This window comes from Panulirus ornatus, chromosome 2 (genome assembly GCF_036320965.1).
Source record: "Panulirus ornatus isolate Po-2019 chromosome 2, ASM3632096v1, whole genome shotgun sequence".
Taxonomy (NCBI): Eukaryota; Metazoa; Arthropoda; class Malacostraca; order Decapoda; family Palinuridae; genus Panulirus; species Panulirus ornatus.
In genome coordinates this window covers 69916428-69940002 of record NC_092225.1, presented here as the reverse complement: position 1 = coordinate 69940002, position 23575 = coordinate 69916428, and the positions used below count along the sequence as shown (strand labels likewise).

Sequence of the window (23575 nt, the reverse complement as noted above, 5' to 3'; positions counted from 1 at the left end):
TGACTAGGTAGGAATTGAAGCTGACGGCCTTAGTGACACTGGAAGCTCTTTGACCAGAAGCCTAAACCAAAGCAAGCAACATTGTGGCATAGCCACACGCCATATTGCAATTCAGGATGAGTTCTTCCCCCTCGAGTCCCTCTCTGCGAAACTACTCCATATTCTTAAGATTCTCGGTATTTGGTTTTCCAAATTCAGGCTTAACACTTGCAAATGAAGATCGTCGTATTCTGGCCAAACCAAATCGTTGATGAAGTACGTGGAGAAAGACGAACCTCAGAGGGCCTCTTGGCTCTCGTCAAAGTTGTCTGTTCTGAACTCAGTTCCGTGTATTCCTACTCTTGAGTGGAAGAGTTAAGGATAGAGCATTAAGATGGCTCTCTCTCTCACCCAATCCTCCACTACTTCCAGCAACAACACCTGACAAAAAAAGAAAAAGAAAAACAAGCCTGCATGGAATTTAACAGGATGGAACGAGAAGGGTGGAATCCTACTGAAATCCCTCACTATGCTTTTCACTAAGTCTCTGAAGCATTGTTTTCCTCAGTACCAGACAACCATAGAATTACACGAGTCACAACTCAAGCAGGAGACAGATAAGGGATATCTACGTCGATATCATATGCTATGTCTGTAGACTGGCTCGTCTACAACGACCAAGTCATTTCTCATAATGAAGTAAATCCTAACAACCTATGATGTCTTCCTAATTCTTACCCGAAGCTTGTCCAGTTACAAGACCTAACTTAAACCACACAGTGAGGTAAAGGTACTTCCACTAAACCACCGGATCATCTCAACAAAACACCAGTCGAGGTTATCTACGTGGAAAGTGATAACATTATCTTCCATAGTGAGTGAGCAGTTACGGCGTCTCGTAAGGTAGCATCAAGCACAAACTCAAGACTTATAATCGAGCCTGACCAAGTCTTCCAGACAAGATAGGTCTAAACCCAGTACACGAAATCTCCTGTTTAACTACAAGAAATAACACCAGACCTCACAGGTATATGTTTACCCGCTGACTCGCTTGGTTTACTTTGTTGTTTTTTTCTGCCATCGTTTGTAGGCTAACATGAAGATGTCCCGCTTGAGGACAGCAATACAAAATAACTTGAGACGCATTGCAAGGTATCCAAGTAGGTTCCTCTTTTGGTTTTGAGCTCAGAAGTTGTGCATTATAATCAGTAACCTCCTGGTGTACGTACAACACGTATTTAACTCCTGGTTCAGCATTATATTTACTGGGATACATAAGCTGATTCAGGATTCACTTTCTTCTGTATCAAAGCAGAGTCAAAACAGCTGGTCTTTGTAATGCTTTTGTTCGTCTTTCCTTCGAGAATGATTGTAACACGGCTCCAGCTCCCCCCCCCCCGAGTATTTTTTTTCTATTTTTTTTCCCCCAGTAAGGAAGGTTTCCTAATCATAGTCCATTACAGTTTGAGGGAATCAATTCAGTCTGTCAGATAACAATCCACCCATCCCCAATCGTCTGCTAATTTGGTAACCTTATCTTGGTCCTTAAGACCTCTCAGTATTTTGACCATACTGCGTAAGAAATGCTGCTCAACCGTACTAAATCTTGTCTTTGATTACTTGATGGGTCTTACCGGACTCCGCTTGCATGTGGTCACGCCTTGAGTGAAAAGTCGCCTTCAGTGGAGTTGCGTCATTGGAGTACAAACCCGTCGAAGAACTCCTTACTCCACATGAGTCCATCCTTACCCATGCTACTTATTGTATCTCAACCTTGAAGCTGCAAGGACCCCTGTAGAAGGATTCCATGGGTTAAATAATAATGATAATAATAATGATAATAATGATGATAATGATAATGATGATAATGATAGTAAAGATAATAATGATAATGATAATGATAATATTAATACAGTGATAATGATAATGCCAATAATAATGATAACGATTATAACAATAATAATGATAATGATAATATTGATAATAATAATGATAATAATTCATGTTGTCTCTAGATGAAAATTAAGTCTCCCCAAAGATCTATCGTAATAATCACACATTGCACCTGAATAGTTATTGGTGTACATTCACTTCATTAAGGTTAACAAAATATCTCTAAAGTGTAAGAGGAAAGTGTTAACTTCCAGCAGAAAATTGCAGGGGAAGCTTAACATGTTTACTGACACAAACAGGTCTGTTGTTCACACCTTGAAATTGTCTTAATTTTTTTTTTTTTTCATCCGGGAATTCTAACTTTTCCAATTCTAAATTCTTCCTCTTTTAGTTGAGTTTCCCCTTTTAAATCTAATTCTCTTAACTGGAATCATATTAGCACATAAGCCTTGAGGAGAAGCTGGCAAAACTCCTCTTTTTCTCCTCTAATTCACTTACCCTCGAGGGTTTGATTTCGATGTTTATTCCACCACAATGGATTGTGTCGCCGTCTTGGACATTTCCCCAGACGAATTCAGTCTTGGTTATCGTACTGGAAGATTTCTACGCAGGGATTACTCTTAAAGTCCTCTCCTTTTGACTCACAGACGTTTGCTGAAGAAGAGCCTTGTATCAACTCACAGAAATCATGTTTGTTCAGAAAATTGCAAGATATGTTTTTACTATCTATTGAACTCACACAAGTAAAATGCGTCTTCTGAGAAAGTTACAGAATATTGTGCAAAAGATGTTCCACAAAGTCTGTTTTGAAGGAAGTTGCAGTTGCCACACAGTTCTTGTGTTTAAGCTTCCCATAAGGTAGTATGATAATACCGACAGAAAGTAAAATAATAATGCCTTCAGAACTTAACAAAGTACCCTCACCTAACCAGCCCAGGGCTTCACTGACTCTTAGACAAGTCTTAGGCACAGGAATAGGAAGGAATTCAAACAGCAACAGACCACTAGGTGTCTGCCGAGGCTCTGTGTGTGGTAATGGAAGATGTCAGAAACTCACAGATTAGTGTGGAAGAAAGTTTGAAGGTCTACAGATAATTCGAAGAGAATAAGTCTTGAAAAAAGGTCCATATCGAGGCCGGACCTTAAGTGAAATTTTGAAAAGAAGTGTTAATAAGAGGGAAATAGAAGAAAAGAAAAATGAATTAAGAATTTCGAAGGAAATGAAAAAAAGACAAACCGTCTTTTGGAAACTGTTGGAAAGACATGACGGGTTACAGAGTTCCAAAGCTTAGAGGTGTAGAGGAAAAAAATTGTACTTCCCAATAGCCTCACACTAACAGCAACACGCACTTAACTGGACGATCCATTCTTAGTAATCTCGATCACACACTTCAAGAATTCACAGCCAGTAAACGGCTTCCCTCTTTCTGCAGTGACCGTGGTCGCTTGTTTTGATACCTGTTGTGTTTTCACTGACAAGTTCACTGCAGAGGATTTTAAATCAGGCTTACCAAACAGCGTCTTACACCACAAGTGCTTTTCTATTCATAATATCCCTTCCATTGTCTCGAACGTTTTCTTTAGCTTAGTCACACAAAGTGTCTCTTGATGTGGAACTCTGCTCACAGCTATGGCCTCTTTGCAAGCAAGGTATAAGTCATTCCGTCTTAAAGGACCATATCGATGTAATTTTTCAATAAAGCTTGAATGCAAAATTGGTAAAGTAACGGTTCGCAACAGCGGGGTCACACTTTACTGAGAGTTATGTGTTATTGATACAGAGGTCAATAAATAATTGAACTCTCGTCAGCAACAAGTAGTTCTCAGTAACGTGTGAGTCGTCCTGTTACTCACCTTTACCTCGCGTATCATGAACTCATAACCTGACCAATACACACTCGAACGCACTGATTGTCAAGTGCGCTGCTAACTCGTTGTCTAACTTAATCACATAATAAATGCTGACAGTAACTGTTCATTAGAATATAAATGACACTTTACCCTTTTTTATGGACTGTTCGTTATTCATTTTTCATACCCAGTGTTTTTTTCAAAACCGTAAATCCTATAACCATCCATTATTTTTATATCCACGCGCATATTAAGGGCAGGTATCCATTATCATCTTTCCCTCCACGCGGATATATTCGTATCACCTTCATCGTAGCATCTCTGTCAGTCTTACCATACGATCTCCACAGATCCATAACTGCCACAAATAAATGTCTTTGTCTTTCTCTGAAGCACTTCTCATACACACAGTCATCACAACAACGAGCAGGAGGGCGCGGCTGGTGCCAGCAGACACACTACGCCTCATGTGTGTGTGTGTGTGTGTGTGTGTATGTTCATATCAGATATGAAGCCTCACACGAACGCTCTGACGATGATTGTTTGGGTCGTTTAAAGTCACGAAATGTGTCCATAAGGTGAGAAATAACGTATATAATTCAACAGCAGAAGAAACAATGCCTAACTTTTAACGGCAGGAGAAAAAAATATTAGAGAATTGGTCACTTTTTCTGATCAAGTTGTTTGTTACTAACGGCGAGAATTGATTTTGGGGGAGTTAATGGTTTGGCCAATTTTACCTCGCCATGTTTCCGAGTCGAATGAAAATCTTTGGCAAGCCGTAGCGTAAGGGCCTCCCCCCCCCCTCCTTACTCTAATTAGCACAGAAAATGACAATTAATCCTCGTTCAAGAGAGAGAGAGAGAGAGAGAGAGAGAGAGAGAGATCACGACAAGACTTTTTGTCTAAGAGGTTGGGCCAGCGCGTGGTGCTTACCGCAGGAAAATCTTAAGGACACGATAGATAGCAAGTCGTATGCTATTAGAATATATATATATATATATATATATATATATATATATATATATATATATATATATATATATATATATATGTATATATATATATATATATATATATATATATATATATATATATATATATATATATATATATATATATATATATACCTAGTCGTATGTTCTTACAAATATACATATAACTAGTCGTGTGTGATCTGCTTGTTGCCGTCCAGAGTTAGTGTGTGACCTGGAGAGAGATTTGCTTGCGTCTGTGAACTGGATGTCGGCAACGCACGCGAAACGTGAGGCAGAAATAACATTCAATAACCGTCAATAACCCGCACTCAATAACCAGGTTGTAGTACTACCTCCCAGGTCGGTGGCGTAGCAGTCGACCACAACCACTGACTGGAGAGAGAGAGAGAGAGAGAGAGAGAGAGAGAGAGAGAGAGAGAGAGAGAGAGAGAGAGAGAGAGAGAGTTCGTAAATTCTAATTTACATGTATATTGATGGTAACTAAATTCATTATATCAGGGGGCTGAATCGCCACACGATAGTTTGAAAAACAAAATGATAACGTAATGTGACCGAGTTATCAACAATTATCTCGCAGCATAAGAAATCGAATACTCTATCTATGCTGCATCAGTCTGTTTATCTGTCTATATATCTATCTATCTATCTCATGGAGTCGGCAGCCTCTACCTGTTACAGGCAAAAGACACTCGGGCAAAAAAACTCGACTCGGGACAAAAACTTTGAGTCTTAACAAATGCCTAACATCACGTGATGTTCATTTGTTTCTATAACCATCAGAAGACACGATTGTATATCCCTGTGGTAAGGTACCACACCAGAACACTCCAACCCTGCTAGTTGTCCATCTCCTTCTTTCTCCTTTTTTCCTTCCTCTCCAACTCCTCCTCCTTTTCCCCCTCTTCTTCTTCTTCTTCTTCTTCTTCTTCTTCTTCTTCTTCTTCTTCTTCATCCCAGCAGTATCACATCAACGCTGAGCAGTGCCGGTAGATCAAGCACAGATCAGCAACATATACAGAGGACACATGGATTTTGTTACCGTTTTGTCATAAATCTTTTTTTTTTTTTTTTTTTTTTTTTTTTTTTTTTTTCCAAAAGAAGGAACAGAGAAGGGGGCCAGGTGAGGGTATTCCCTCAAAGGCCCAGTCCTCTGTTCTTAACGCTACCTCGCTATCGCGGGAAATGGCGAATAGTATGAAAAAAAAAAAAAAAAAAAAAAATATATATATATATATATATATATATATATATATATATATATATATATATATATATATATATATATATATATTCTTATTAGTCCACGGGGAAAATGAAACACGATAAGTTCCCAAGTGCACTTTCGTGTAATAATCACATCATCAGGGGAGACACAAGGGAGAAATATAAGTCAGTTGATATACATCGAAGCGACGACCAAATGGCGTCCTAGCTTCGTCGCTTCGATGTATATCAACTGACTTATATTTCTCTCTTGTGTCTCCCCTGATGATGTGATTATTACACGAAAGTGCACTTGGGAACTTATCGTGTTTCATTTTCCCCGTGGACTCATAGGAATATCTTGATCACGAGCAAAATTGTGATCCTTTCCAATATATATATATATATATATATATATATATATATATATATATATATATATATATATATTATATTTACTGCGTGGTTGTTACTTCACCGTGAATGAAAAGGAGACCATCATACCCCTGCTGCTGATTGTAGCGCAGAAAAAAAGGGTCTTGAGGTAACACCAGGGACCCTTCAGAAAAGTATCTTGTAGTAATTATAAGTAGATAAATGATAGCGAAATACCGGATGTCGGGGTAAAATAATTCTTGTATATAATTTCTAAGGATATCAAAGCTTAATCAAGACGCTGTTAACTATTATGCTTCGTTTTACACCAATCATCAGCTGGTCATTCAGTCGTAGGCTAATTGTCCTATCTTAGGCTGACCAACTGATCCTCAGATCATTATCCAATCATCGGATAATCATGCACTGGTTTGATCGTTTGGTATTGACACAGGCCAACAAAATACCCAATATTTTTCATTTTTTTTCTGGATCGACACACATACATACATTATATATATATATATATATATATATATATATATATATATATATATATATATATATATATATATATATATATATATTATATATACATATATATATATATATATATATATATATATATATATATATATATATATATATATATATATATATATATATATATATATATATATATATATATATGGCCAGTGGTCAAAACATGCCGGTTAGGCTAATTGGCAACGATACTCTAGCCATATTGGCCAAAAGTTGGTGGAATATATTATTTACCTGACAGATTCAAAACTGTATTGATCACAAAGAAGACCTAAAATGATTGATAACCTTATTGAAACCGAGTGAACTTAACTTTGCCAAGTGTACTGATGCCATCATCTGTATATCCAAAGTCAGGCAGAGGCTACGTCATCATGATAAGGCTTATCTCTTCATCACCACAGGGAGAACGAGGTGACCGTAAACAGCAGTTAAGCTGTTCCGGATGTAAACGTAATGGCAGATGCGCTAGTCATGCCTCGCTTGCATCCTGGCAATCCCACATTTTCTAAAGAATATCCCAAACCCACCGTTTAAAAGAAGTATATATATATATATATATATATATATATATATATATATATATATATATATATATATATATATATATATTGCAACACATGACCCAGTTAAGTCCCCATTAGTTACTGACCCACTCACGTGATTCGACCTTTGTCTCACGATGGCCTGGGTTCTGGTCAGTGAGGCTGGGTCCCTGTAGGTGAGAAGCAGGCGTTAATTAACCGCAAGAAGCGAGTCCATTGTATGACAAGAGATGGGTCGCTGGGAGGCGGTACAAGCCCTCAAGGTGTCCTCACATAGTGCAGGTGTGTGTGTGTATACCTTGCTGGTGGGGATACCGTTCCTTTGGACCTCCTTTCATTCCACAGACAGCCACAGTCTGACAGCCATGCCAGCTTGCATCAAGGCTATACTTTGCTGATCTCTTCCTTATATAGTATCCAGAGCAGCGCGCCGTATGACTGCACGCAAATACACATAAACTTTCTAAAGGTTTCAAGAAACACATCCCACTGCCGACATCATCAGGGGAGGCCCGTGGCTAACCTCCATCTCTTGGGCAACGTCAACCTTGTAGCACCACTAACCACAGGCAGCAGAACCTCGACGTCTTCCGTCAGCAGGACATTACATGCATATATACGAGAACTAACCACTTAACCCGCATTTCCCATATGTGTAAGGATCGCAATACGATCGCAAAAACTAGGATTTCCTAGCTCCTCTCACTCAACATTTTGTCCCCGACAAGCAGTAATATAGAAGACGGTAACGCCAATGGTCTAATACACATTGCCACTAGAGAGGATGTTGTACTCTACCCAGAGATGTTTCCACGGCTCAGAGCTCTCAAAGAGGCCCACGTCCTCGTATACAGAGCGACAATGATGGCACCCTCAGCTGACGCCTCTACCCCACCCACGTTTGACTCTAATCCATAGGTTTATAACGGAATCTTCCCTACCCATCTGGGCCTGCAGGAGGCTTCGCAGGTATAAGGCCTCCCCAACACAGTATGGAGATTGGTGAACCCTGCGGTGGGTGTGGTCGCCAGGAACTTTATGACAAAACTTTTCCAAGTTGACCAGCTTTAGCCTCCTCGTTTGTGAGATGCCACTGCCCATCAGTCGCCTTTTCTTCGGTGATTGTGCAGGAGAGAGGAAGGGTGGTGAGATGAACCTCCTTGCTTCCAGCAACGCCTTGGTAGCCGGGGTAGCTGTCAAAAGCTTTAACGATGAGAGTAAAAGTAAAGTACCAACCCTTGGTAGACTCTCTGGCCTGTCAGTAAGGGCCATGTTACATCCCCAGACAAATGGACGCCCCTGGGTTAATACAAGCCCAGTTAGCAAGCTGTCGTCTGTTTAGATCTATCATATCTGTGGTCAGTTGGTACCCATCTATCTATTGACTGAGCGGCTTTAAGAGCATATAGGAATACACGAAAGACCGTTGAATATCACCATGGTCGTCGGGGCAACAGTAGTGACATTAGTAAACCGTAAAGCACTGTTGAACTTCATGTTGTTATTAACCCCACTCCACCGCATACTTCCATCCACACACGAACGCCAGTAATGAAGCCTCTACCAGTTGTGAAAAGCTTTATTTACATCCCACATAAAGTTGGGATTACCTGGAGAGAACTTTCCTGTTAACTTTATCACACTATTTCTCACCAGCAGCTTACGTGTCATACAAGCTGACTAAACAAACCCCAGATAAAACTCGCGATGCAATAGTTCCCCGACGTATTGACTTAGGTTAGGTTAGGTTTGATGATTCTAATCTTAACTTCAGCTGGATTATTTCCAGTTTTCATCATTTTTCATTGTGAAAGGTCTGAATTGGGCAACTAATGAATTACACCAGAATTCAGGCCATTTTAGGTTAAAAGGTCAGTCGGCAATTAGATCCCTACCGACCATATTGACGAGCTGGCTCGGTATGTTTGCATAACAAAAGAGGGGGGGTGGGGGGGTTTAGGGGAAATTGTGCTAAAACAATATATTGCCTCGCACTGACCAGGAAGGTACGGTACGCCTGCACTGATATCCTGCCTCGGTGTTATCACTCACTGTGTCCCCGATAACATATAATTGGCTCGTCTTTTTCTCTCGAGTGCGTGTTTGGTTTACAAGTGATATATATATATATATATATATATATATATATATATATATACACGAATATAGTGCATATGAACGCGTACTTCCATATAGCATACGCACCTCCGACAGCCAGGATCGAACCCGTGACCCCTGCGTGGTAGGTGGGAGCGCTACGGCTAGGCTGTGATCGCGATCATAGTTGGAGGTTTGTGTATATATATATATATATATATATATATATATATATATATATATATATATATATATATATATATATATATATATGTGTGTGTGTGTGTGTGTGTGTGTGTGTGTGTGTGTGTGTGTGTGGAAGTCGAGAACATTATCTCGGAAAGCAAAAATGGGTATGTTTGAAGGAATAGTGGTTCCAACAATGTTGTATGGTTGCGAGGCGTGGGCTATGGATAGAGTTGTGCGCAGGAGGGTGGATGTGCTGGAAATGAGATGTTTGAGGACAATGTGTGGTGTGAGGTGGTTTGATCGAGTAAGTAACGTAAGGGTAAGAGAGATGTGTGGAAATAAAAAGAGCGTGGTTGAGAGAGCAGAAGAGGGTGTTTTGAAATGGTTTGGGCACATGGAGAGAATGAGTGAGGAAAGATTGACCAAGAGGATATATGTGTCGGAAGTGGAGGGAACGAGGAGAAGTGGGAGACCAAATTGGAGGTGGAAAGATGGAGTGAAAAAGATTTTGTGTGATCGGGGCCTGAACATGCAGGAGGGTGAAAGGAGGGCAAGGAATAGAGTGAATTGGATCGATGTGGTATACCGGGGTTGACGTGCTGTCAGTGGATTGAATCAGGGCATGTGAAGCGTCTGGGGTAAACCATGGAAAGCTGTGTAGGTATGTATATTTGCGTGTGTGGACGTATGTATATACATGTGTATGGGGGTGGGTTGGGCCATTTCTTTCGTCTGTTTCCTTGGGCTACCTCGCAAACGCGGGAGACAGCGACAAAGCAAAAAAAAGAAATATATATATATATATATATATATATATATATATATATATATATATATATATATATATATATATATATACATATATATATATATATACACATATATATTCCTCTTGATTATGTATTTTATTGTCCATCTTTGACTGAATTTTTTAAGTATCCTTCGGCTTCGCTTCAAACGCATGTGGAGGAATCGTCTCTTGAGTCTCCCTATTATTTTTTCTTCTGCTTCGAGACCATTCTCGATGGCGTCCTTGTCAAGGTCTCTTTCCTCGGATATTGGGTTTGGGGGTACATTGAGGGGCAACGTCGGAGGTACAGTGAGATTGAATTCGTTGTTAGAGACCATGATCAACCCAAATTGTCTTCATACGGGTGTTAGTCTCTGTGTAGTTCGGTGACAGAGTGAACGCGACTGATTTTCTAAAACCCCTTCTGGTGTCTCATTGTTTCTCACCTCACCTGATCTTTGTATTCTATACGTTGACTCGTATTCTCGCTCATGTTATGTGGGTGCCACCCTGCATTAACTGGGGTACACTTCCCCATAAGGTATGTTGCGTAATCTAAGACTTCACAAAAATAGAACACCTTAGTGTATTTACTTGGATCAAAGTATGGGATTATGTCCCGTGTGAAACATTTTGTTTTGTCTTTATGTTTTCCTTTTACGAAACACTTTCTTTGCCTTTATGTTTTCCTCCCAACTCTTAGAGCTTTGATGACATATGACCCGAATTTCTTAATGTTTCTTTCTCCTTTATTTTCTCCTGAACTCATTCTGCATATATTCCAGGTGCTTTGAGGGAGAGCCAGCCTCTGTTTATACCATGTTGGCTGCTGGGAACGTTGCACTCTTATCACTAAGGTTTCCACTTGTATCTGTCTTCCTCAGGCTCGGACCTCCAGCGACCCCACATCTCAGATCCACTGGTCAAAGGTGGCCCAGGGATGGTCATCCCTCACAGCCAGGGTCTCCAGGCCGCTGGGGCACAGAGTACAATCGATTCCTTGCAAGACAATAAATCTAAAAGGTTTAATGAGCAAGATTTCTTAAGTCAAGCCAGGGGGAACCACGATAAGAAGCCAGGGATATTCAGGCAAGGGTCATTTGGCCAAGACCCTCAAAGCCAACATAATAGACAGAATTCCAGTGCATCAAGTATGGGTGGTGGTGTTGGTGTTCCCCCGGGCTCGATGCAAGAAAAGTTGGGTCCACAAGCAGGGCAGCCCCAGGTCTGGCCTGCCCCACAGGGGCCGCTAGCCCCAACCTCTCAGGGCATCACAGTGTCAGCCACCCGGCCCTCTGGTGGCCAGTCACAAACAAGTAAGTTCACCCGATGCCATTCGCCAGGTTTAGAGCCAGAAGCTGAGCACGTTGCCTTGCGTGGCTGGTGAGGTCCAACCCGACGACCAGCCAGCTGTGCAGTAGCTCTCTCTTTCTGCCGCAGTATCACTAGACAATTTGCCCTTTGTGGCCACGTAGTCTCCAAAAAAAAAAAAAGAAGAAAAAGCATTCCTCTCTATCGCACGTATTTTCTCTAACCTTAGTTTGAATGCACGTCTGTAGATATCTGGCTTGACCTTGAGGAACCTCCTCCGACATTGCACATGAGAGTCAGCCGGTGATTGTTCGCAAGAACATCATCCACCAGAGATGGTTCAGTACAGTAGTGCCTTAGTTACGGTCACAGAGTAGTTAGTGTAGACAATCCTCCTTACTTAGCTTATCATCCCTTAAGTAATGAAGTAATCCCAGTTATTAGTAAAAAAAGATCCCTTTTAAATCACAAACTTAAGAGCTTGTGAATGCTGCTACAAAAAACTATTAAAAAACAAATTTAAACCTGGACTTTATGACAGCTACAACACCTTTATATATATATATATATATATATATATATATATATATATATATATATATATATATATATATATATATATAAGGTGAAGAGGAAATTGAGTAAGTACTTTGCAGGACAGTTGAATGTGTTTGATGATGGAATAGCTGACACAGGATGTTCGGATCGGGGAAGCATGCAAAGTAAGAGGGATGGCATGGTGTTTGGTGGAAAGAGAAGTTGTGAAAGCCTTACGTAAGATGAAGTGTGGCAATGCGGCGGGAGAGGATGGGATTGGAAATAAATTTTTCAAAGAAGAAGGTGACTCTTTGTTGATTGGTTAGTCATCAATTCTAATGTATGCATACATCATGGTGAGGGGTCTGAAGATTGGAAGAAGGCCTGTATAGTGCCATTGTAAAAATGCAAAGGGGACTGAAGTTGATGTTGAAGTTGATGTTGAATGTACCTGATAAGTCGGAAGGGAGAGTGATTGAGAGAGTGGTGGCATGCACAGGGCTTCAGACTGGGAAGCAACTATGTCGAGCAGGAGCGGTAGATTACGTGTGGAACAGGTGTTTACTTTGAAGAATGTGTGCAAGAAACATCTATAAAAACAGAGGGATCTTTATGTCGCGCTTATTGACCTGGAGAAAGCATGTAATCGAGTTGATGGAGATGCTGTGTGTAAGATGTTACCAACATGTGGTGTGGGAGGAAAGCTGCAAAAACCACTGAAGAATGTTGACCATTGGAAGAAAACAGGTTGATTGAGTGTGAGTATGACTGGAAAAAAAAAACATGGAGTAAGTGGGATGTTTTAGATAACTGGGAGTGGATATGACAACGGATGGAACTATGGAAGATGAAGTGAGCTGTAGGATGGTTGAGGGAGCTAAGGTCCTGTGTGCACTGAGAAAGACACTTCGTTGTCGGTGAGGGCAAAGATGGGTACGTTTAATGGTATAGTAGTTCCGACGGTGTTGTATGGATGCGAGGTATGGGCTCTAGATAAGAAAAAGCAAGGTAGAGGTTAGAGGCGTTGGAAATATAATGTTTAAGGACAATATGTGCTGTGAGGATGGCTGATCAAGCAAGAGGTGTGGGAGTAAGAGGAGTAGGTAGGTGTGAACTGAAGAGGGCGCTCTGATATGGTTTAAACATATGGAGAGGATGAGTGAGGAAAGGATGACTGTGTTGTTGATTGGTTGGTAAGGATATTCAATGTATGTATGGACTCATGGTAAAGTGCCTGATGATTGGCGGAATGCATGTATAGTGCCACATAATGGCAAAGGGTATAAAGGTGGCTGTTCAGACTACAGAGGCATAAGTTTGTTGAGTATATCTGGTAAGTTATATGGTTGGGAATTGACTGAGAGGGTGAAGGCATGTACAGAGCATCAGATTGGGGAGGAGCAGTGTGGTTTCAGAAGTGGTAGAGGATGTTCGGATCAAGTGTTTGCTTTGAAAAATGTATATGACAAATTCTTAGAAAAACAGATGGATTTGTATACGGCATCTGTGGATCTGGAGAAGGTGTATGGTATGGTTGATAGAGATGCTTTGTGGAGGGTCTTAAGAGTATATGGTGTGATAGTTAAGCCGCTGGAATCAGTGGAAATTTTTGATCAAGGATGTAAGGTGTGTGTAAGAGAGGAGAGTGAACGGTTCCCAGAAAATGTCGGTTTGCGGCAGGGGTGCGTGATGTGCTCATGGTTGTCTAATTTGTTTATGGATGTGGTGGTTAGAGAGGTAAATGCAAGTTTTGGAGAGAGGGGCGAATATGTAGTTTATGGGGGATGAGATGGCTTGGGAAGTCAGTCAGTTGTTCTACGCCGATGATACAGCACTGGTGGCTGATTCGAGTGTAAGAAACTGTAGTAGTTGGTGACTGAGTTTGGAAAACTGTATGAAAGGAGAAAGTTGAGAGTAAATGTAAGTTCAAGGTTATTAGGTTCAGCAGGGTTGAGGGACAAGTTAGTTGCGTTGTAAGTCAGAATGGAGAAAAATTGGAGGAAGTGAAGTGTTTTAGGTATCTGGGAGTGGACCTAGCAGCGAATGGAACCATGGAAGCGGAAGCGAGTCACAGGGTGGGGAGTTGGCGAATAAATGAGCGATGAAGAATGTGTGGAAGGAAAGAACGTTATCTCGTAGAGCAAAATTGGATGTGTGAAATACTAGTAGTTCCAACAATTTTGTATGGTTGCGAGGCATGGGCTATGGACAGAATTGTGCGGAGGAAGGTGGTTGTATTGGAAATGTTTGAGGACAATATGTGGTGTGAGGTGGTTTGAGCGAGTAAGTAATGAAAGGGTACAAGAGATGTGTGGTAACAGAAAGAGTGTGGTTGAGAGAGCAGAAGAGGGTGTGTTGAAATGGTTTGAACATATGGAGAGAATGAGTGAGGAAAGATTGACAAAGAGGATACATGTGTCAAATGTGGAGGGAACAAGGAGAAGCGGGAGACCAAATTGGAAGTGGAAAGATGGAGTGAAAAAATTATTTGAACGATCGCGGCCTGAATATACAGGAGGGTGAGAGGCATGCAGGGAATAGAGTGAATTGGTATCCATGTGGTATATCGGGGCCGACGTGCTGTCAGTGGCCTGAACCAGGGCATGTGAAACGTCTAGGATAAACTTTGGAAAGGTCCGTGGGGCCTGGATATGGATGGGGAGCTGTGGTTTCGTTGCATTACACATGCCAGCTAGAGACTAAGTGTGAAAGAATATGGCCTTTTTTGTCTTTTTTCCTGGCGCTACTTCGCTGACGCATGGGGAAGCGAGGCTGTTTCCGTGGGGCGGGGTGGCGACGGAAATGGATGAAGGCAAGCAAGCATGAATATGTACATGTGTGCACATGTATATGTCTGCGTATGTGTATGCATGTGTTTGTATATGTGTGTATGTTGATACGTATGTGTATGTATATGTGTGTATGTTGATATGTACGTGTATGTATATGTGTGTATGTTGATACGTATGTGTATGTATATGTGTGTATGTTGATACGTATGTGTATGTATATGTGTGTATGTTGATACGTATGTGTATGTATATGTGTGTATGTTGATACGTATGTGTATGTATATGTGTGTATGTTGATACGTATGTGTATGTATATGTGTGTATGTTGATACGTATGTGTATGTATATGTGTGTATGTTGATACGTATGTGTATGTATATGTGTGTATGTTGATACGTATGTGTATGTATATGTGTGTATGTTGATACGTATGTGTATGTATATGTGTGTATGTTGATACGTATGTGTATGTATATGTGTGTATGTTGATACGTATGTGTATGTATATGTGTGTATGTTGATACGTATGTGTATGTATATGTGTGTATGTTGATACGTATGTGTATGTATATGTGTGTATGTTGATACGTATGTGTATGTATATGTGTGTATGTTGATACGTATGTGTATGTATATGTGTGTATGTTGATACGTATGTGTATGTATATGTGTGTATGTTGATACGTATGTGTATGTATATGTGTGTATGTTGATACGTATGTGTATGTATATGTGTGTATGTTGATACGTATGTGTATGTATATGTGTGTATGTTGATACGTATGTGTATGTATATGTGTGTATGTTGATACGTATGTGTATGTATATGTGTGTATGTTGATACGTATGTGTATGTATATGTGTGTATGTTGATACGTATGTGTATGTATATGTGTGTATGTTGATACGTATGTGTATGTATATGTGTGTATGTTGATACGTATGTGTATGTATATGTGTGTATGTTGATACGTATGTGTATGTATATGTGTGTATGTTGATACGTATGTGTATGTATATGTGTGTATGTTGATACGTATGTGTATGTATATGTGTGTATGTTGATACGTATGTGTATGTATATGTGTGTATGTTGATACGTATGTGTATGTATATGTGTGTATGTTGATACGTATGTGTATGTATATGTGTGTATGTTGATACGTATGTGTATGTATATGTGTGTATGTTGATACGTATGTGTATGTATATGTGTGTATGTTGATACGTATGTGTATGTATATGTGTGTATGTTGATACGTATGTGTATGTATATGTGTGTATGTTGATACGTATGTGTATGTATATGTGTGTATGTTGATACGTATGTGTATGTATATGTGTGTATGTTGATACGTATGTGTATGTATATGTGTGTATGTTGATACGTATGTGTATGTATATGTGTGTATGTTGATACGTATGTGTATGTATATGTGTGTATGTTGATACGTATGTGTATGTATATGTGTGTATGTTGATACGTATGTGTATGTATATGTGTGTATGTTGATACGTATGTGTATGTATATGTGTGTATGTTGATACGTATGTGTATGTATATGTGTGTATGTTGATACGTATGTGTATGTATATGTGTGTATGTTGATACGTATGTGTATGTATATGTGTGTATGTTGATACGTATGTGTATGTATATGTGTGTATGTTGATACGTATGTGTATGTATATGTGTGTATGTTGATACGTATGTGTATGTATATGTGTGTATGTTGATACGTATGTGTATGTATATGTGTGTATGTTGATACGTATGTGTATGTATATGTGTGTATGTTGATACGTATGTGTATGTATATGTGTGTATGTTGATACGTATGTGTATGTATATGTGTGTATGTTGATACGTATGTGTATGTATATGTGTGTATGTTGATACGTATGTGTATGTATATGTGTGTATGTTGATACGTATGTGTATGTATATGTGTGTATGTTGATACGTATGTGTATGTATATGTGTGTATGTTGATACGTATGTGTATGTATATGTGTGTATGTTGATACGTATGTGTATGTATATGTGTGTATGTTGATACGTATGTGTATGTATATGTGTGTATGTTGATACGTATGTGTATGTATATGTGTGTATGTTGATACGTATGTGTATGTATATGTGTGTATGTTGATACGTATGTGTATGTATATGTGTGTATGTTGATACGTATGTGTATGTATATGTGTGTATGTTGATACGTATGTGTATGTATATGTGTGTATGTTGATACGTATGTGTATGTATATGTGTGTATGTTGATACGTATGTGTATGTATATGTGTGTATGTTGATACGTATGTGTATGTATATGTGTGTATGTTGATACGTATGTGTATGTATATGTGTGTATGTTGATACGTATGTGTATGTATATGTGTGTATGTTGATACGTATGTGTATGTATATGTGTGTATGTTGATACGTATGTGTATGTATATGTGTGTATGTTGATACGTATGTGTATGTATATGTGTGTATGTTGATACGTATGTGTATGTATATGTGTGTATGTTGATACGTATGTGTATGTATATGTGTGTATGTTGATACGTATGTGTATGTATATGTGTGTATGTTGATACGTATGTGTATGTATATGTGTGTATGTTGATACGTATGTGTATGTATATGTGTGTATGTTGATACGTATGTGTATGTATATGTGTGTATGTTGATACGTATGTGTATGTATATGTGTGTATGTTGATACGTATGTGTATGTATATGTGTGTATGTTGATACGTATGTGTATGTATATGTGTGTATGTTGATACGTATGTGTATGTATATGTGTGTATGTTGATACGTATGTGTATGTATATGTGTGTATGTTGATACGTATGTGTATGTATATGTGTGTATGTTGATACGTATGTGTATGTATATGTGTGTATGTTGATACGTATGTGTATGTATATGTGTGTATGTTGATACGTATGTGTATGTATATGTGTGTATGTTGATACGTATGTGTATGTATATGTGTGTATGTTGATACGTATGTGTATGTATATGTGTGTATGTTGATACGTATGTGTATGTATATGTGTGTATGTTGATACGTATGTGTATGTATATGTGTGTATGTTGATACGTATGTGTATGTATATGTGTGTATGTTGATACGTATGTGTATGTATATGTGTGTATGTTGATACGTATGTGTATGTATATGTGTGTATGTTGATACGTATGTGTATGTATATGTGTGTATGTTGATACGTATGTGTATGTATATGTGTGTATGTTGATACGTATGTGTATGTATATGTGTGTATGTTGATACGTATGTGTATGTATATGTGTGTATGTTGATACGTATGTGTATGTATATGTGTGTATGTTGATACGTATGTGTATGTATATGTGTGTATGTTGATACGTATGTGTATGTATATGTGTGTATGTTGATACGTATGTGTATGTATATGTGTGTATGTTGATACGTATGTGTATGTATATGTGTGTATGTTGATACGTATGTGTATGTATATGTGTGTATGTTGATACGTATGTGTATGTATATGTGTGTATGTTGATACGTATGTGTATGTATATGTGTGTATGTTGATACGTATGTGTATGTATATGTGTGTATGTTGATACGTATGTGTATGTATATGTGTGTATGTTGATACGTATGTGTATGTATATGTGTGTATGTTGATACGTATGTGTATGTATATGTGTGTATGTTGATACGTATGTGTATGTATATGTGTGTATGTTGATACGTATGTGTATGTATATGTGTGTATGTTGATACGTATGTGTATGTATATGTGTGTATGTTGATACGTATGTGTATGTATATGTGTGTATGTTGATACGTATGTGTATGTATATGTGTGTATGTTGATACGTATGTGTATGTATATGTGTGTATGTTGATACGTATGTGTATGTATATGTGTGTATGTTGATACGTATGTGTATGTATATGTGTGTATGTTGATACGTATGTGTATGTATATGTGTGTATGTTGATACGTATGTGTATGTATATGTGTGTATGTTGATACGTATGTGTATGTATATGTGTGTATGTTGATACGTATGTGTATGTATATGTGTGTATGTTGATACGTATGTGTATGTATATGTGTGTATGTTGATACGTATGTGTATGTAAGCAGACAGTGATAAATAAAGAAATCTGCACAAGAATATCCGAACATAATCCCACTTTCAACCCTCTTTTATTTTGAAGAGACGAATGAAACGTTTTCCCAATCGTGAGCTGTGCAGTAACATTGCCCCCCCCCCCAACCTATTTACCGTCAGGAAGAGACGACAGTTCAGTTGTGTTCTTGCGCTCGAAGATAGAAGCCTCTCTGAGAGGCGACAGCTCCCAGATCCGTGATCCAGGACCCCATTTCATGTGGGCGGGGTGGGGGGAGACAGACACACTGGGCCTTCACCAGTGCCAGATTCATACATTAGGGAGATGTGAGTCCCGCGTGTGTGTGTATGTGTGTTCGGAGCCATCGCCTTCCTCCGCCATACTAAACGGAATAGCATGATGGTCTCAGGAGACAGAGGTTATGAACTCCTCTAATGATGAGACGCCATCGGAGAACCTGATGTTATGATGAGCGTGCACCCCACCAGTGTCGTCTCTCGAGAGCCTCAGAGACCAGTAGGGAGGTGAGCCTGTGTTAGGGGATTGAGGCGGGAAGGGACTGGCAGGATGCCGGATTTTGGAGGAATAGACGAGTGTCTGGTTGACTGCCAGGCCATACGTTGTGGTTGTGACCGTTGTCTCGAACCAGCGGAGAAGTTGACTTTAAGACAGGAGGTTGATGAGTGCCCCCAGAGACGGTAATCTCACTCCAGACGACCGACGGTTGCATTATGGAGGAAGAACTTTGACGCTCTCGTCTCCTCCTTACGACGCTGGCTGGACACTACACTTACGAGAGCTCCCAGCGCTGTAGTTGTAGCTCGGCGACGAAGTGTTGGCTTTTAGGTTCGCAGTCACCTGCCACTACTTCTCCTGTTAGGACGTCGCACACAGCAGTGCATGGGTCACGTGCATAGTGAGAGTGTATGTGGTCTTAGAATTATCTTCAACACCCGAAGGTCAGGAACTGTGCCCCTCAGATGTATCGTGGGTGAAGCACGAGTCTTTCAGGAAGGTCTTGACATATATTACAGGTTTGCACTGAGGTATATGCGCTTGTGTTACGCGCAGGACACACTTGGTCACACCCATAAGCACGGAGTGATCAAGTAACTAATCATAGTGGCACTAGCCTTCGATCACTTACATTTCTCTAATAGAACAGGTATTCGAAGATCGAAGAACACTTCCATGGGGATCAGAGAGAAGGAGGAGAGAATACTAACTAGTCGGGGGACTTTCCACAAGCATTTCTAACATGCAAACGACCAATTCAGAGATACATGTCGTGCATCCATATGGCCAAACACAGTTAAACCCGCGCTCACCCACCTGTATATGCACACACACACACACACACAACACACACACACACACACACAACACACACACACACAAGGACCTCTGCAGCTCTCACCTCCATCGATTTCGCCAAAGTTTTCGTCCTTGTAATCCATAACATAGCCATCAATAAATCCATCCACACTGGACAGTGTAGACGTCTCCTGCCATGGCTTGCAGACTTCCTTGGTGGGTGTTGTCAGGCTGTGCGCTGCTCAGGGGCCAACTTCGCCTTCTAGTTCCTCCCGTGTGACGTCCTACAGGACACTAGTTCTTCCTCGTCCTCATAAACGATGCCCTGATGGATGCCTCCAGCTCGATGGACGATGGAAATACGTTAGCGACTTTACTGTAGGTGTCAGCGTTGACCACAGCTCTCCCGACTCCATACATAGCTCTTCAAGGACACATCCTTAACAACCTGTGGCGTTCCGTAAGGGTCATTCCTGGGACCATAAACTATTCTGGATCTGTGTTTATGACTTACCATTAAGCTTGGATTCGTTCTTGATTATGTTTGTGGATGAAGTAAAGAAAAGAAGGAAGGAAAGAAAGTAAAGAAAGAAAGTGAGGAAAGCAAGTGGTGAAGAAGGAAAGAAAGTAATGAAAGCAAGCAAGTAAAGACAGGAAGGAAAGACAGAAAAGAAAGGAAGGAAAGAAAGGCAGGAAAGACAGAAAGGAATAAAAGAAATTCACTAAAGTCAGGAAGGAAAGAATGGAAGGAAAGAAGGACAGGAAAGAAAGGAAAGAAAGACAGGAAAGGAAGGCACGAAAGAAAGGCACGAAAGAAAGGAAGAAAGAAAAGCAGGAAGGAAGGAAGTAAAGAATGGGAGGATTACATCAGCTTACAGAGGGGGCGCTTAGACAGACTCCAGAGTTGAGTTGGTCTGATACAATACGTAGTCGATGACATTCCACCAGAGATCAAGTGTGAAGACGTGAAATGAAGATGAGACACAGTGAGGCAAGACTTCGATACGAGTATTACCCAAGATGAAATAAGCTGTGTCTGAGGGAGACTTGAGAGTCGACATTGTAATTATTTTGACCTTAGAGTCTTACCAGTATTTTCTTGGAGACAAACTGTTGCTGGTGAATATTAGAACATCATTCAGGTATATGCTGAGGTGGGGGGGGTGAATATTCAGCAAACCCTCCAAAGGATAAGCCTGTCATGTTTGGTCACCGTACAGTTGGACTCAGAGGCACAGAAGAACTAATAGAAAATGTCTAGCAGAAGGTAACGAAAATGGTCCTCGAGTTAAGAACATTGAGGTATGGTGAAAAGTTAGAAGTCACAGATTTGTCCATCAAGGAAAAAAGAAGATTAGTGAGTGATTTGATAACCACTTTAAATTTGTAAATCAGTGTAGATACAAAGACAAAGCAACCAGAGGACATAGCAAGAAACGACTGAAAAGATGTAAAAGAAGTCGATTTTGGAATATATGAGCTTAGTGGATGAACTGATTGAACCGAATTATGAAGATGTGACTGTGGTCAGCATAGAGAAGTTAAAGAATATTTACGGTGGAGAAAATTCCGGAGACGGGGCTCTACCAGTGTAGAACTCCCTTCACGCAATGCGCAAATGGGTAATTGCACACCATCACACAGGAGCACTTGATTCGCCATATCAGGATGAAGCTGCTGCACCATATTTCTTACCGTCACCTCTTGGGAGCTGCTGCACCATATTTCTTACCGTCACCTCTTGGCACCTGAGATCCCTCGTCCCCAAGGTTCAGTGTGACGCCACCATCACACGCAACCGATCATAATCCGAGCTTTGAGAACAGCCCATCGCTGGGAATTCCAGCAATGTGTTACTCCGCAGGAGAAGAAACGTATTTCTTTGCCTCAGTTTATTCTCAATTTTCTCTCCTTCACCAACGATCAGCTAGCTCCCCTCTCTCCCTATATGCCTTTGACCTGTGACCCCGAGGGGCTATATGCCTCTGACCTGTGATCCCTGAGAGTTGAGGCAGAGGTCACCGATGTAGAGATGTTTTTGTCGTGGGTGGAAAGTGACTATGTGTATAATTACAAAGGTGAGGTGAAGATGTGTTTGCCTGAGGAAGAAATGAACCATAGATTGTTACGAGGGTGGAGTGAATTTAGATGGAGGGCGAGGTGTAGTAGAGTCGTCTGTCTCGAGGGTGAAAGTGAACGTAGATTGATCGAGGGGTCAAGTGACGATGATTTCACTGAGGGTGGTTGAAGCGAAGATACACACGTGTTCGAGAGAGAGAGAGAGAGAGAGAGAGAGAGAGAGAGAGAGAGAGAGAGAGAGAGAGAGAGAGAGAGAGAGAGAGAGAGAGACACACACACACACACACACACACACACACACATTCGGCACTCGCTCGCTTGTGTTGGCGTTTTCTAATTATCAGTCTGTATCCCAGCCATTGTGAACATCATCAGTAAATTATTAGCTTGTCCATTAACGTCCAGCTTTGTAGTTATGTAGAGACTTGCTAACATTCCACCTGTTCATAGTTCACACTGTTCGCTGTGTACATTTCCCCTGCATACATACATTTGCCTACGTTCATTTCGGTAGATGATGTAATTTCTCATTGTAGATGCACACACTTACGTACCCACGTACACAAAAATTACGTGAGCAGATATGTATACACACACACACACACACACACACACACACACACACAAACACACGTAAGAGCGCGCGCACACACGCGCCTACAGAAGTACAAACATAGACCCAGTGTTAAGTAACTGAGTGAGGCTGGCAACACTGAGTGTTTGGCTCCTATTGTCTAAGAATTTCTCAGCGACGGGATCCATGTTGGCCACCTATTGTGCTGAGGATAATAGTGGGGGGATGTTCCCGCGGAGCTGAAGTATATTATTCTAGGCAGACAGACGGAGAAGGAAAAAAAAAAAGAGGTATTCTAATGTAATTCTTGGAAGGGTCCAAATATCATGTGGAAGACGAGAGAATATTTTTAGTGAGTTA

The 23575-nt window shown here is 40.3% G+C and overlaps 1 protein-coding gene across 10 annotated transcripts in view; it reads left to right on the top strand.

Moving 5' to 3' along the window:
* LOC139757015 (uncharacterized) overlaps positions 1–23575 on the top strand; it is a 294829-nt gene that overhangs the window by 20486 nt on the left and 250768 nt on the right. For 9 of the 10 annotated variants that reach the window (XM_071677062.1, XM_071677006.1, XM_071676996.1 and 6 more), the window contains exon 2: positions 11348–11779. The exons of the other annotated variant lie outside the window; for it this stretch is intronic. In XM_071677062.1, the coding sequence (XP_071533163.1) occupies positions 11348–11779 (432 nt within the window). The remainder of the gene's footprint in view (positions 1–11347; positions 11780–23575) is intronic. 10 annotated transcript variants of the gene reach the window in all.